Source organism: Amblyomma americanum, chromosome 8 (genome assembly GCF_052857255.1).
Source record: "Amblyomma americanum isolate KBUSLIRL-KWMA chromosome 8, ASM5285725v1, whole genome shotgun sequence".
In the NCBI taxonomy this organism is placed as follows: domain Eukaryota; kingdom Metazoa; phylum Arthropoda; class Arachnida; order Ixodida; family Ixodidae; genus Amblyomma; species Amblyomma americanum.
This window is the reverse complement of record NC_135504.1, coordinates 139,276,950-139,291,995: the sequence shown is the minus strand read 5'-3', so window position 1 is coordinate 139,291,995 and position 15,046 is coordinate 139,276,950. Positions and strand designations below refer to the sequence as shown.

The following is a 15,046-nucleotide window of genomic DNA, read 5'->3' as shown; positions in this document are numbered from 1 at the left end:
GTCCTTGTCTGCTTTTCTGCTCATTTATTGCGATGTACAGTTACCATACTTTATTAGCGGACATTGTCGCGGGTAGTAGGGAGCACCCTTGACTGCGACGGAGGGTTGTGCAACTCAGAGAACCCAGGGGTTTGTTGATTGAGTCCAACAACTTTCTTCAGGGTCCGACAGCAGGGGATAAACATTAACGCAGCAGGACGCTGATGTGAACGATTAGGGAAGCTGATCGGAGGCCGTGGAAGTAACGAGGGCTCCGGTATGCAACCAGTGCCACAACTCAGTCCGCATATCCGAGCACGGGATACTTACACTGCCTCGGACATGAACCATCGGATCAGTGAGGGCTTCTGGTGGACACCAGTACCGCAACGCTGACTCCGACAGTCCACGGCAAGCTTAGGGAAGAGAGGGGTAGGGCCAACGCTTCCTTGTAACTCTGGGACTACTGCCTCCCGTTGTTCCTAGAGATGGGTCGCTCAGGAGTGAGCCGGATCTTTTGAGCTGCTCTTTTGGAGAGCCCGTTCAGTTAGTTGTAGTGAGCCGTGCCGAACCGTTTCGTCAGAGCCGGTTCTTCTGCCAGGTGCGATCGACGCGCCATCTATTAGCAGTGCGAGAAAGCAACAGCATTGCCGCCTTTCCTTGTAAGAGTCGAAACCAGTCCCTTGGCTTCGACTGTTCTGGCAAAGTGCGTATTTCTGGACGAGTTGGTTGAGAGCCGGTTCTTTTGGAGAGCCGGTTCTCTCTCGTTCAGTGAGCCGTGCCGACCCGTTCAGTCAGAGCCGGGTCTTCTGGCAAAGTGCGTATTTCTGGGCGAGTTGGTTGAGAGCCGGTTCTTTTGGAGAGCCAGTTCTCTCTCGTTCAGTGAGCCGTGCCAAACCTTTCAGTCAGAGGCTCTGACTGAACGGTTCAGCACGGCTCACTGAACGAGAGAACCGGCTTTCCAAAAGAACAGCTCTCACTGAACTGGTCGGCACGGCTCACTGAACGAGAGAACGGGCTCAGAGAGTCGGTTCTTTTGGAGAACCAGTTCTCTCTCGTTCAGGGAGCCGTGCCGACTTGTTCAGTCAGAGCCGGGTCTTCTGGCAAAGTGCGGACCACTCGTTCTTCCCAAAGAGCGGTTCAAAAGACAGGAGGGGATGGTCCCTGCGCTGTTCGGGGAAGTGCTCACCGCAAGCCGCGTCGCGGTGGAGAGGGTGTTGGAGTGAGCGAGGGAGCCAGGCCAGGCGGATGAGGCGGTAGCAAGGAAGAGAAAAAAAAAGAGCTAGAGACGTGCTTGAAGGAGATGGTCCAGACGTGTGAGCCGGTAGCATGCGGAATGAAAAGAAAAAAAGGGATCGCTGCGCCGCACTTGGGGAGAGAGGGAGTGGAAAGGAAAGAACCATGGCTCACTTGCTCTTGAGCGACCCAATCACCCTTACAGATTTAAGCGAGCCAGTGAGCCGTTCAAATGAGCCGGTTCATTTCAGTGAGCTGAGCCGTTCCGAGCCGCTCACTGAAGTGAGCCGTCTTGCCCATCTCTAGTCGTTCCTGACTGCCTTTTTTTATACCCTACGAGTTGCACCACGGGGGTGAAAGAAGTCGTTAATTTCAAAGTTTGGGTTGGCGACCGCTGCTCTCCCTGTCGGACTTCATCGCAGGATGTTCTCACTTTTTATTTCTTCTTCAAGAGTACAGGTGGCGCTGCTGCTGCAGGGGAGGAGCCAGAATCTTGAGACGCAGTTGGAGGTGGGGATGCGTAGGCTTAGAGAGGCCTCTGAGAGTGTGCATGTGACCATATGCACAATCCCAGAGGTCCAGAGGCAGGCTCGCGAAACGGAAAGGAGGGTCGTGGAGACTAATCGGGTAATTAGGCTATTGAGTCGACGACTAAGATACGAGGTGATGGAGGTCAACAGGGAAGTGTACGAGGTTAGGCCCCACCCTTTTGCACAGGATGGCATCCACTACGGTGGTGCCACTGGCAAGAAGGTGGGTAGTAGGATAGGTCGCCAGGCAACAGCTTTTTTGGGGGGACCCAGAGCTCTGAAGGAACCAGTGTAGAGAAGGAAGAATTAAGATCAAACGGACAATGGAACCATAGGGGAAGAAAGAGACGCAAGCGCCAGGGCCAAGTTAATTCAGATATATGTTTCATTAACATGCAAGGTGGCAGGAATAGACTGAAATGGGAGGAAATAGAAGAACAGTTAAGACAGGAGGAATTAATGGTATATGGTTTAGCGGAAACACATCTTAGAGACATGGAGCAACCACCCTGTAACCCAGACTACGCATGGGAATATTGCAATAGAACAGAGGGCAGCAGAAAGGGAGGTGGAATTGGGGCATTCATTCATAAAAGTATGAATTTTCAAAGGGTTAGACTGGGATGCAGGGAACATTTATGGCTAAAAGGAACAGTGGCAGGCAAGCAAACACTCCTTGGCTTTGTATACCTGTGGACAGGGGTTAATGCCAAAGAGGAAAACAGGAAAATGTTAGAATGTATTGCAAGCGACATTGATGAGCTAGGAGGACAGGGCGAGATAATTATATTAGGCGACATGAATGCACACATAGAAGACCTGGATGGGTACACGGATTCGACAGGAAGCATGCTGCAGGACATGTGTGACAGGCATGATTTAGTTGTATGCAACAGCACCGAGAAGTGTGAAGGGCTCATAACATGGGAGGCGGGGAGTCTGCACTCGACGATAGATTATGCACTAATGTCACAGAGGATGTATAACAGATTAGGGGTAATGAGCATAGATGAAGATGGTTCCAGAAGTCTAGGTAGTGACCACAAGCGTATCAAGTTGAGCTTCAGAAGAAAAAGCAATGTAGGACTGAATCAAGATAAACAATCAGGGGGAAATTTTTACTCAGAAAAGCAATTGGAAGTAGCAGCCAAACAAATCGAGAAAGTAATTTTTGAGGATAGTGAAACAGAATGGACTTATACCAAATTAACTCGATTACTGGAGCTAGAGCTAGCTAAGGTGGGAGTAAAGCTAAAAGGGAAAAGATGCAAACCCAAGAGTTGGTGGGATGAGGAGGTCAAGAGGGCAATAGAAAAGCGCAAGGAAGCATCCAGGGAACACAGATATTCCAAGAAGAGGGGGGAACCAAAACCCGAAGTAGACAGAAAATGGGATACCTTCATAAAGTGTAGAAGGGACGCATCCTATTTGATTAATGAGAAAATTAGAAGAAAGGGTGCCCAATGGATGTCAAAAGTAAATAAAAAGGATAGAAAAGCAGCCCAAAAATTCTGGAAATATCTAAATGCAATGAGTAATAAAACTAGGCTAGAACAAAGGTTTATTGTTACAGATGAGGGTATTCGACTAGAAGGGGATGAAGCAATAAAACACATAGGAACAAGGATGACGGAAAAATTTTCAGCAAAGCACGTGGTACATAATTTATCGAAGGAGGATAGACCGGTTACAGCAATAGCTTCACTTGAGCAAGGAGAGTGGGAAAGGGCAGAGAAGAAGGTTCCTAGTGGCACATCAACAGGACCAGATGGTATCCCGATTATGTTGATAAAGAAGTTAGGACCAAAATCCAAGCAAACATTAATACAGGTAGTGAACAAAATGATAGTGGATGAGAAAGTCCCCGATGAATGGCGATTAAGTAGAATGAACATGATATATAAGGGAAAGGGGGACAAAGCAGACGTAAGTAACTATCGCCCCATAACAGTGACGTCTGTGGTTTACAGGGTGGTGATGCAAATTATAAAGGATAGACTGCAGGCTTGGGTGGAGAACGAGGGGGTGCTAGGGGAACTACAGAATGGGTTCCGGAAACAAAGAAGGTTGGAGGACAATCTATTTTCATTGACACAGTGTATAGAAATTGCGGAAAAGGAACATAGGCCCTTATTGCTAGCATTTCTGGATATTAGGGGAGCCTATGACAACGTTACTCAGGAGCATTTGTGGGACATATTGGGCACATTGGATGTGGAAAATGGAGTAATTAATCTTTTAAAAGATATATATAGAGGTAACAGAGTGCTCATAAAATGGGAAAAAAATGTATCAGGGCCTGTAGAGATACAGCGGGGGCTTAGACAAGGATGTCCTCTGTCCCCTTTGTTGTTCATGTTGTACCTGCAAGGTTTGGAGGCCAAGCTAGAGGGGAGCGGACTAGGTTTCAACCTATCTTTTTTCAAGCAAGGGGAATTGATTAAACAGACATTACCGGGACTAATATATGCGGACGATATAGTGATAATGGCTGACAACAAGGAAGACCTGCAGAAGTTGTTAGACATATGCAGTACAGAGGGAGATAGATTAGGCTTCAAGTATAGTAAGGAAAAATCTGCAGTCATGACATTTAATGAAGAGGGCGGCGAGCATAGAATACAGGAGTTCGTGCTAAAGGTAGTGAATGAGTACAAGTATATTGGGGTGTGGATAAATAACAGTGTTGAGTATCTGACAGAGCATGAAAAATATGTAATGAATAAAGCTAGTAGGAATGCAGCTGTCATGAAAAATAGGGCACTGTGGAATTACAACAGGTATGAGGTGGTAAGAGGGATCTGGAAAGGGGTGATGGTCCCTAGCCTGACCTTCGGGAATGCGGTCCTGTGTATGAGGCCAGATGTTCAAGCAAGGCTGGAAATTAGGCAACGGGGAGTAGGGAGGTTAGCTTTGGGAGCACATGGCAATACACCAAATCAGGGGGTACAGGGTGATATGGGATGGGCGTCTTTCGAGAGCAGAGAGGCTAGCAGTAAGATAGCATTTGAGGAACGATTGAGAAGGATGGAGGAAAAGCGGTGGGCTAGGAAAGTTTTCAGATACCTGTATATAAAGAATGTTGACACGAAATGGAGAAAGCGAACTAGAAAATTGACAAGCAAATATCTGGACAGCAGTAAGGGGGCAAATCAGCAATTATCGGTTAAGAAAAAGGTTAAAGGAACAGAGAGAGCTTTGTGGAAAACAGGGATGCTGACGAAATCGGCACTAGAAACATACCGGACCTTTAAACAGGAAATTGTCAAAGAAAATATCTATGATAATTGTAGGGGAAGTTCTTTGTTGTTTGAGGCCAGGACTGGAGTTTTGCGGACTAAGAAGTATAGAGTCAGGTACCAGGAGATAGACACTTTGTGCATTGCGTGCGGAGAGGAGGAGGAAACGGCTGAACACTTGATACTTTTCTGTAAAGGGCTTCACCCTACAGTGGAAGGCAGCGGGGCTGACTTACCCAAGGCATTGGGGTTTAGGGATAGTGAAGGGAAAGTGGATTTTAAGAGGTTAGAAGTAACCAAGCGAAGGTTATCTGATTGGTGGCTAAAAGCAAGACAGGAGTAAAATTTCACAAGACATGGCTAGGTGGCTTGAGCCACCGCCCGATGTAAAGGGTTCAGCCGTATCCATCCATCCATCCATCCATCCAAGTTTATCTGATTGGTGGCTAAAATCAAGACAAGAGTAAAATTTCATAAGTCATGGCTAGGTGGCTTGAGCCACCACCATATTTAAAGGGTTCAGCCTTATACATCCATCCACCCATCAATCCATACCGATTGCAAAACAATGCTTCCTTGCAACATATATTTTGCAAAAATATGCATTTCTGCAGTCGTAGTCATGTTTCAGGGCTAAGCCAAGTGCACCTTGCTGTCTTCCCGGCATTCCCACGGTGGATGAAGTGGTCTTCATGGCTCTTTCAGAAACTCGCATAGACGGGGACGCCAGCTTTCCCTCTAGGTAATATTTAGAAACTCTATGGCGGAAACGTTGCAACTGAAAGCCTGAACGGTTCCAAAAATAGTTGTTTTCCCATGACTGCATCTTCTTTTTGGCGCAATATTGATCAACTTGCCGCTTTTGGAGCAGACTGGCGCAACTGGAACACCACTGCATAATTGCATTTAGTCGCATAATGAATACACCCCCTACATTGGCTTTCAAAATGTACAATACTTTTTCCCTGGTATAATAAATGCACCCCTTTCTTTTCGGTGTGCAGTATGCTGATGATAGCAGATGCCAAAACAATTGTACAACACTACAAAGCACAATCTGTTGAATGTGATGCTATACCACACACTACAGAACAAACCGCAAACAGGAATATTCTGCAAGGAACCACAGTCGGTAAAAATCATGCCTGTTCACAAAGGCTTCCTCTATTCAAAGTGTAATAGTAAGCATTGTAGCAATTTGTTGCAATTGGGCTTCTTGCTAAATGCTGCAAGATATGCTCTCTGTGGACACTGTCATGGGCTGCTATGTGAGTTATACATGCGGGTTGAAGATATTTGCTGACCAAGCTCTTGAGCATGGAAACCGTGCAACTGGTGGGCACTCAAGAGTCAGCGAGGTGTGTGTATGGTACTGGAGGCAGCAATGTGAACAGCTGCGGGCAGCAATAATGACACGTCGGTGAACCAGCCATTCAAAGACAACATTTGGAAGCCGTATGCAATGTGGAAAGCCCACCGGAATCTCATCTTGATCCCAGGAGGAAAAATAAGGAGGCCGTCCATTGATGTGCTATGCCAATGGAACTGTGGAGCGCCATTTCCAGAGACGTGATTACCTACAGCTTCCAAAAGGCTGTAATTTTGAATGCACCAGGTGGAACCGAGGACAATGCCATCCGAGCTGACAAATATGGCATGCGAAGCGGAACTGCAAAGGAATCCAAGTATGAGTGAGTCAGGGTCAAGAGGTGCCGTGCCTGTGAATAAATATAGATGATTTAGGTGAAGGGCATGTTTTGTCTTACTTAAAAGGTGAGTCACACCGGATTAATTAAACTGGATGAAAAAAAGGCTGGACTATTCATCCAAACTACTTTGGCCCTGTTTATAGTTCAATTTTGTCTGTTTTACCCTTCATCATGAAGACGTACCCCTCCAATTTTTAGAGAGAAAAAACATGGGGAAAAAAGTGCATTCATTAAGTGAGTGGTCTGGGCCTCAGCTTCGGATGCAGGAGGCAGTGGACACCCACGGGTGAAAATGTGTACAAACGACCCCTGACCTAGCGCCTGGCTTCCTCAGGAAACTTGGCTTGGAGGAGGCTCCGCAAAACCTCGCTGCACCCTTTTGGGGGCAAAAGGGTTTGTTTCCCTGCGAAGTGTAGAGTTCAAGCTCGGACGCACTAACCAGTGTGTCTCAACAAATGTACAGGTGCCCCAAAAGTAATACGGAGCACGCGAGCGGCGGCCGAAATGAAAAAAACTGCATGCCAGCGCGCTCTATCAGCAGATGCGGCGCTAAGAGCGAGGGGGCGTCGGCACATCCGGCTGACCCATCTCGACAACTTGATGCTCGCGTTATCGCCGCCTCGGGCGAAGCTATGCTGCTACCGTCACTGCTCGCCAGGGGCGCTTTCAATAACGCATGCAAGGCTTTGTCATTCGTCCGGGCCATGCATAAATGCTTGCCGTCGGCACCGTGCGCCTTATGCTTCAGCAGGAATTTTATCATCTTTGCGTGACAGCCGATGCTTGCGCTTCACTTGGTGGCGAGTTTGTGTGCTGGCGAGTACAAACTTTCGTGTAATGCTTTCCTAAATGCGATGTAAATTTTGCTTCGCTCTAGGGAACGCATGAAAACAAAAAACAATGGCATGCAGGTGCTGTCTTTGATAAAAATAGGTGCTCAAAACATAGCAAGTGGGCTAATAACTCCAGACCAATTTCTTCAAGACAAATTGACTTTCTTACACTAGAGAACAAAAAGTTAAACTAATAAATGTAGGAATGAGTGGCAGGAAGGAAACAGTTAAAAAAAAGCCTCGAAAGGGGTCGTTGTATGCAAACTCAACAGTTTCATAACCGGTAAAGCCCCCCCCGCAGGTTGACGACAAGCCAAGTGCCAAAAAAGATTTTTATAGGCACCGCAGCGGTGGCCTATAGTAGTTTGAGCATCCGCCTCGCATGCGGGGGGTGCAGGGTTCGATCCCCAGCACCGCTTGGTACCCACCGGTGATACGGTACAAGCTTTCCCCTGCCTGGTGCTCGGCTTCTTTAGGATGAAATGCTTGGGAATGGGTCTTTAAACCCACCTTGAGTAGAACAAACAACTTTGTGCCATGGCGCTCTTTGGCCACAGATGCTCTTGCTACATAAAAATTCATTATCATCAGACTCGTAGAAGGAGTCGACGTCGCTTTCGGAGGTTGTCTCATATATTCTTACAGCCTCCCACCCAAAGGTCATCTGGACTCATTGAGGCTGATACGAAATAGATTGCTTTCCAACGTTCACCAAACGACCTCACTTTTCAAATCGGCGTCCTTTGGCGTCCACTCCAACAGCAGCACAGCCCGTTCTTCCAGCAAGACATTCATGACTCGCGCAATGTGGACGGCACTATAGTCTTGATGCTAGAAGACTACATCATCGTTAAAAAGGCCGTCCGAGTCATATGGGTTAAGATTGTGGCCGAGAACGTCGCAGGAGCTGGCTTCGTTCATGCTATCGCCTTGATAATCGGTGAGAAGGCTAGACGCCTTTTGCAAGACACGCCCACACGCACATATATATCAACGAACGTTGCGGAAATCTCCATTTGACGAAAAATGCCGCCCCGAGTTCCATTGGAAGTTAGGCACGAAATTGTTCTGTGCGCGCAGGGTGTACCGCAACGGGAAATATGCCGCAGGACTGGAAGGTTGGTGACTGCAGTTAATCGTATAATACAAGCTTACAGGGATGAAGGCGGCCGCCTTGGCGATGCTCCCCTCCCCGTCCAGGTCGCGAGCGGTGCACTTCGGCTGAGGCTGACCAACTGATCGTCGCTGCAGTCGTTGCGGATCCTTTTCAAAGTGCAAAAGAAATTCGAGATGCCCTCGGCCTGGACATCAGTCTGATCACCATTCGAAACCGTCTCCAGGAAGCCGGATTAAGTGGATGTGTGGCGGCGCAGAAACCGTATTTGACGGCAAGACAAAAGGAACAGCGCTTTGCATTTGCTCGCGCCCATGAGCAGTGGACTGTGGACGACTGGCGACAAGTATCTTTACAGATGAGTCAACATTCTCTTCAAGATGGGACCAGCAGCGGAGCGTTTGGCATCCATGCAACTGCAGGTATGTCCGAATACGACTGATTTGTGTGAAGTAAAGAGCACAGCGGTATAAAGCACAGTAAGCCATGTGCGCGTACGAGTAGAGAAATGAAACTTTTTTTTTCGCTAGTCCTCTTGCAGCAGTTATTTAAGTTTTATGAGCCAAAAAGGGTTTTTCTTTTACCCCTGGCCTGACAATCGAGGTTTTGAGTTAAATTAGTCTTTTTAAATATATATTGCGTAGGAGCTGATCAACGCATTATTTATTCGAACATAGGTACCTACCCGACTTTACGATGCAAGTAGTCAGCAGTGGTCTTTGTGCCGTGAACGTCTGGGGATCTGTCAGTGCAGAAGGCCTCGGCCCCCTTATTAAACTGCCATCAAAGTTTAACGGAGCCAGCTACTGCGACGTCCTGGACCACCATCTCATCCCGTACGCGTTGGACGGGCCATAAAGATGGAATATTCCTCCTGCAGCAAGACTACAGCCCCGTCCACACTGCGCGAGTTGTGAAGGCCTTGCTTGAGGAACGGGCTGTGCAGCTATTGGAGTGGACTCCAAAAGGCGCCGATATGAACATCATTGAGAACGTTTGGGGAACTTTGAAAAGTAGTCTGTCGCGCATGAATCACAGCACGCGTCCAGATGACCTCTGGGAGGCAGTCAAGACGGAGTGGGACAACCTCCGAGAGCAACCCGGATACGTCGACTCTTTATACGAGTCCCTTCCTCGGCGCATGGCCGATATCATCAGCGTGAGCGGGAGCTTTACCCGGCATTAAAGTTAAGTTTGCATAAAAAGTGCCTTTGAAAGTTTTTTTTTTTAATCGACTCCACCCTGTTGCCCTTTTCTTCTTACATGTTCGCAAAATATAGACGATTGCGGACGACTGAATAAGCGACAACCTCGTGTTCTGTTTCTTTTTTTCCTCCAGTGTAAGAAAACAAATCTGTGCTGAGGGAAGTGATCCTTATTTAGCTCAACTGCTATACTCTTCAGGCCCTATTTTTATAATGAAGATAACGAAGACAACACATGCATGCTATTCTTTTTTCATACGCTTCCTTGCGCCAAGAAAAAGTTGACCACACTTGCCAAAGCGATGGACGAGCGTTTGTATTCTATAGCTCGCGCGCAATCCCGCAGAACACATCATGAGCTAGTTCATTATTCATCCCAATAAAAACAGCTTCACGAAGGACGCAGAAAGGGAAGAAGATCAGTTGTTAGCCCAGCGTGTCGTCTTTCCGTTCTGCGTCCTTCGTGAAGTTTTCTCTGTTTTCATTGTCACAAACTCGTTGCGAAGCGAAGAGCGAGCCACGGCGGTACCCGCAAGCTGAATATGGTGGCATTCCTGAAAAAGCAAAAAGATCAAGCTGCCGAACTTTCTACACGGCGCGAACAGCAAACCCGTGCATCATGTATTGAAAGCGCCCCTGGCGAGCAGTGACGGTAGCAGCATAGCCTCTCCCGTGGCGGCGATAACGCGAGCATCAAGTTGTCGAGATGGGTTAGCCGGATGTGCCGACGTAGTACCTTCGCTCTTTACTGCGCATCTGCTGATAGAGCGCGCTGGCATGCAGTTTTTTCCATTTCGGCCGCCGCCCGCGTGCTCCGTATTACTTTTGGGGCACCTGTACAGACACAACTGTCACTACTGTAAGCAAGGGACCACTTCAAAGCATCACTGCAGTTCTGCAGTCCTTTCTTGTCAGCTTAGCACGGAAGTGTTTCTCGTTCCGTGCATTGCGGGCAGAATGGGAGGATTTCTCCGCGCACGCGTGCCGCAAGCACTGTTTCCGAAAAAGAAAATGCTCAAACATGGGGCTACAAATGGCCAGTTAAGGCTGAACATGGAGAAAATCGGCGAGAAATAGCGCGACGCGATAAACACCGCGCACCGCCAGACGATTGATAAGAGCCTTATCAACAGTGTCGTCTTCTCAGACACACCGGCGCGACATGAGTCTTTATCGCCTTACGCATGACCTTCCGAAGGGCCCAAAGACGAGACTTCAGGAGCCGCGTGAGGCATTCCAGCGCGACTGAGACACGAATAAATTGCGAACGGGTTCGACAGGAAACATCGGCGGGGGAAAGAAAACTGCTCGGGAGAGAAACCTACTCGGCAATCTTCTGCGCCAAATCCACGTGAGAATTCCCGGCAAGCAGGATAATCTCGGAAGCACGCTCCATTTGTGCCATGCTGACTTGGGGGGTAGACGACGCAGGGTAGGCTTGAAGCACACGACAAATACTCAGTGTCAAGCAGCGTACTAAAATGAACTCCGCACAAGACCACGAAGCGCAGCTGACCGCTCGACGCTCCGCTGGATCGCTAGCTGCACGGCATAACAACCGAGTTATCTGGCGGAAATAGAGATGATGTGTGGATGTACTACAACTTGAAGTACAGTGGTAGAGTGAGCTAAAGAAATATTTTAGTGGGAAGTAAAGTGCTCACGGCACGCTGGTTGTTATTTATGGCTACAAGTGGCGCTGCGGTTTCTTCTCTTTTTTTTTTCAGGTTGGGTAGGTTTGGTGGAGTTGGGTGGAGTAATAATAATAATTGGTTTTTTGGGGAAAGGAAATGGTTGGTTGGTTTTGGTTTTGGGGGGAAAGGAAATGGCGCAGTATCTGTCTCATATATCGTTGGACACCTGAACCACGCCGTAAGGGAAGGGTAAAGGAGGGAGTGAAAGAAGAAAGGAAGAGAGAGGTGCCGTAGTGGAGGGCTCCGGAATAATTTCGACCACCTGGGGATCTTTAACGTGCACTGACATCGCACAGCACACGGGCGCCTTAGCGTTTTTCCTCCATAAAAACGCAGCCGCCGCGGTCGGGTTCGAACCCGGGAACTCCGGATCAGTAGTCGAGTGCCCTAACCACTGAGCCACCGCGGCGGGGCAGGAAATGGCGCAGTGTCTCATATATCGTTGGACACCTGAACCGCGCCGTAAGGGAAGGGATAAAGGAAGGAGTGAAAGAAGAAAGGAAGAAAGATGTGCCGTAGTGGAGGGCTCCAGAATAATTTCGACCACCTGGGGATTTTTAACGTGCACTGACATCGCACAGCACACGGGCGCCTTAGCGTTTTGCCACCATAAAAACGCAGCCGCCGCGGTCGGGTTCGAACCCGGGAACTCCGGATCAGTAGTCGAGCGCCCTAACCACTGAGCTACCGCGGCGGGGCAGGAAATGGCGCAGTGTCTCATATGTCGTTGGACACCTGAACCGCTCCGTAAGGGAAGGGATAAAGGAGGGAGTGAAAGAAGAAAGGAAGAAAGATGTGCCGTAGTGGAGGGCTCCGGAATAATTTCGACCACCTGGGGATTTTTAACGTGCACTGACATCGCACAGCACACGGGCGCCTTAGCGTTTTGCCACCATAAAAACGCAGCCGCCGCGGTCGGGTTCGAACCCGGGAACTCCGGATCAGTAGTCGAGCGCCCTAACCACAGCCGCGCGGCGCGGCGGGTCTGGTGGAGACGGTGGAGGGATGTTTGTGAGGAAATTAAAAGCGCAATAACTCACATTATTATTATTATTATAACTCACAGTAGCCACCATAAGCGCGCGACCTCGTCGTGAAGTGGATTAAGAGACTTGTCGAAACAGATCTCAAAGGATGAACGCACGTCCGCGATTGCTTGAGTGTGCGCGCTTTTGTGCTGCTCTACTGATTCAACGCGTGTCAAACATGTGATTGCAAAAAAAAAAGACAGGTGTTTCCGTTCTTATCAATTAAAATGCAGACGATGCGGAAAATTCGGATTTCCAATACCTTGGAAATGCTCTAATTAAGCCAAGGGACCGCGGCCGAGTCCGATCGAGGTATTCGATAAACGTTCGCTCAGTGAAGTGAACAAAATAAGAGGACCGTTGTTTCACTGAGATTTAAAATAAGCATTAGTATGCAGCAGAAAAAGTCGATCCATTTACATACCCTTCATTTTTTTCCTGGTACAAAAAAGTATCGGCCTTCAATTAGTGACCACTCCATAATTATGAGTGACAGCACACTTTTCCCATTTTCTAACTCGTTTTCCTCTTGGCGTATAATGTATATAAAAAAATAACTCGCAGTATGGTATGGGTCTAGTATGTAGTTCAATGCAGTTCAGTGTGCCAGCAATCGAAGTTGAGTTCTAGCAGACGTCAGTGAATAGGTATTAAACATTTTCAGGTTCTAGCAGTTAGCAAAAGAAAAATATATTATTATTATTTAACAGCATACAGCGTTTACATAAATATCTGGGTAAGAACCCCATCGCACAACTTCTACAGCAGCTTGAAAACGCTGCAGTAGTGCCCCTCGTGCTATCAACGCTAACCGGATTATATTGGTAGCGCCTTTTGCACTACTACACTTTAGTTTGCTTTTAGTGAACAAAAAAAAAAAACTACTGACAGCGTGTTAGCAAGCGTCCTCTAGCAACAACAACGCGTAAACAAGTTTTAAAATTTGTAATACTGCAAACTAAAAAAACTACCAAAATTTTTATTTTCAAAATTTTAAGCGTCAACATTTTTAGTTCAATCAGACAAATAGGCGGAATAGGTAAAACAAGAGAACAGCCAGAGATGCGATGTGTCTTGGCTCGTGTTGGTTGCCGTTAGCGGCCAACATGGCAGCTTCCGTGCCGTAATCGTTGAGGATGAGCCACTGCGCACTCGGAGGATCAGCAGGAGCTAAACTCTGATTAAATGTCACAGCCCGGAGGCGTTTATCGCTGCACCGAAGGTGCTCCCTCGTCATGGCAGCCAAGACGCAGGTGTACCTCCAGAACTTCTTCGTCTACAACCCCACGTACGGCAAGCGGGAAGATGAGGTAGTTTTATGCGCCGACGACCTTCACTGCTTCGCGCTCTTGTCCCTGCGTCCGCCGTGTGTGTATGTCAACACTTGTCGCTGTGCACGCTCCCTCGCGTCGCCGTCAGGGCCACGGTGGCGGCCGTCGCGTTCTCTGCTTAGATTTTGAACCGAAATGAAGTTTAACGGCGGGGGAAGAGACGCAAAACAAAGCAGATAAATTTGACGGGACCGCGCGGAGGTGCAGCTCAAGTTCTCAGCCTTGCCCCGAGTCACTTTCGCTGGCTTCAGGTGTAGTGATCGCGTATCAACTCGACCGCTTCTCCTCTCTTATACGAGCTGTGGTGCTGTAGGCTTTTGAACGGGGGAACGAGTCAAACGCCCACACCCGCCCACTCAGGATAGATGATGTTGTTTCATCGACTTAACTATAGAGATCTCCTTTTTTTCGGGCAGTGGTGAGTGCCACCTTGCCTAGTGAAATAAAGTGATTAATTGTTTTGTTTTGTTTCTTCTGTTTAATTTGGATCCTGTTCTGATTTTTCCTTTCCCCCCATTATAAGCCATTTTTCATATTCTAAGCTATATTACTTCGACTCTGTGAGGTTTCGTGCAATTTCAGCTTTGTGTTTTTTGCCGTCGATACCCCAGTCTTTTCTTGCTCGTCTACAGCTGATGTGTTAATTTTGCTTTCACGATGTCCTCTATGATATCTGGTTGTATAGCTTTAAAGTCTACCAGAATATGTTTAATGTTTCCTACACTGCACCCGCATGCTGCACAGATATAATTTTGTTGTTCATACTTGCTTCTATGTTGTCTGGTTCTAAGGCAGCCTGAGGCAGCCTCAAATAGATGGGTACTGCCTCTTGAATTATCATGCAGCGTTTCTTTCTGGATTTCGTTCTTCCAGTTCTGTATCAACGCAATTATTTTTTGTTCCCACTTTTATCTTCAACTTAGCAATCTCAATTTCGTGAACTTTCTTTTTGATGTTCGTTATAACATCCAGAGCTATCAAAGTTAATAAGTTCGTGCAAGGCACCCAACATAAACAAGTTTAATAGGGAGAGAATCGAGCATACTCTAAAGAACGGAGGTAGCCTAAAAGCAGTGAAGAGGAAACTAAGCATAGGTAAAACCAAATTAGTCGAAAAGTTCTACACAAGTCTATACAGTAGCCAAAGT

The 15,046-nt window shown here is 47.6% G+C and overlaps 2 protein-coding genes across 3 annotated transcripts in view; one reads left to right on the top strand and one right to left on the bottom strand.

The window, feature by feature from the left end:
• Positions 1–11,398, bottom strand: part of LOC144102093 (phosphoribosyl pyrophosphate synthase-associated protein 2) — a 65,616-nt gene extending 54,218 nt beyond the window's left edge. Inside the window, exon 1 of one of the 2 annotated variants that reach the window (XM_077635377.1) lies at positions 11,171–11,398. In XM_077635377.1, the coding sequence (XP_077491503.1) occupies positions 11,171–11,250 (80 nt within the window). In that variant the 5' untranslated portion in view covers positions 11,251–11,398. The remainder of the gene's footprint in view (positions 1–11,170) is intronic. The other variant, XM_077635376.1, reaches the window with a different exon arrangement.
• A 2,258-nt stretch (positions 11,399–13,656) lies between these two features.
• The window catches only part of Ccz1 (vacuolar fusion protein CCZ1), an 88,289-nt gene continuing 86,899 nt past the window's right edge, over positions 13,657–15,046 (top strand). The window contains exon 1 of the mRNA XM_077635375.1: positions 13,657–13,877. Coding sequence (XP_077491501.1) covers positions 13,803–13,877 — 75 coding nt within the window. The 5' untranslated portion in view covers positions 13,657–13,802. The remainder of the gene's footprint in view (positions 13,878–15,046) is intronic.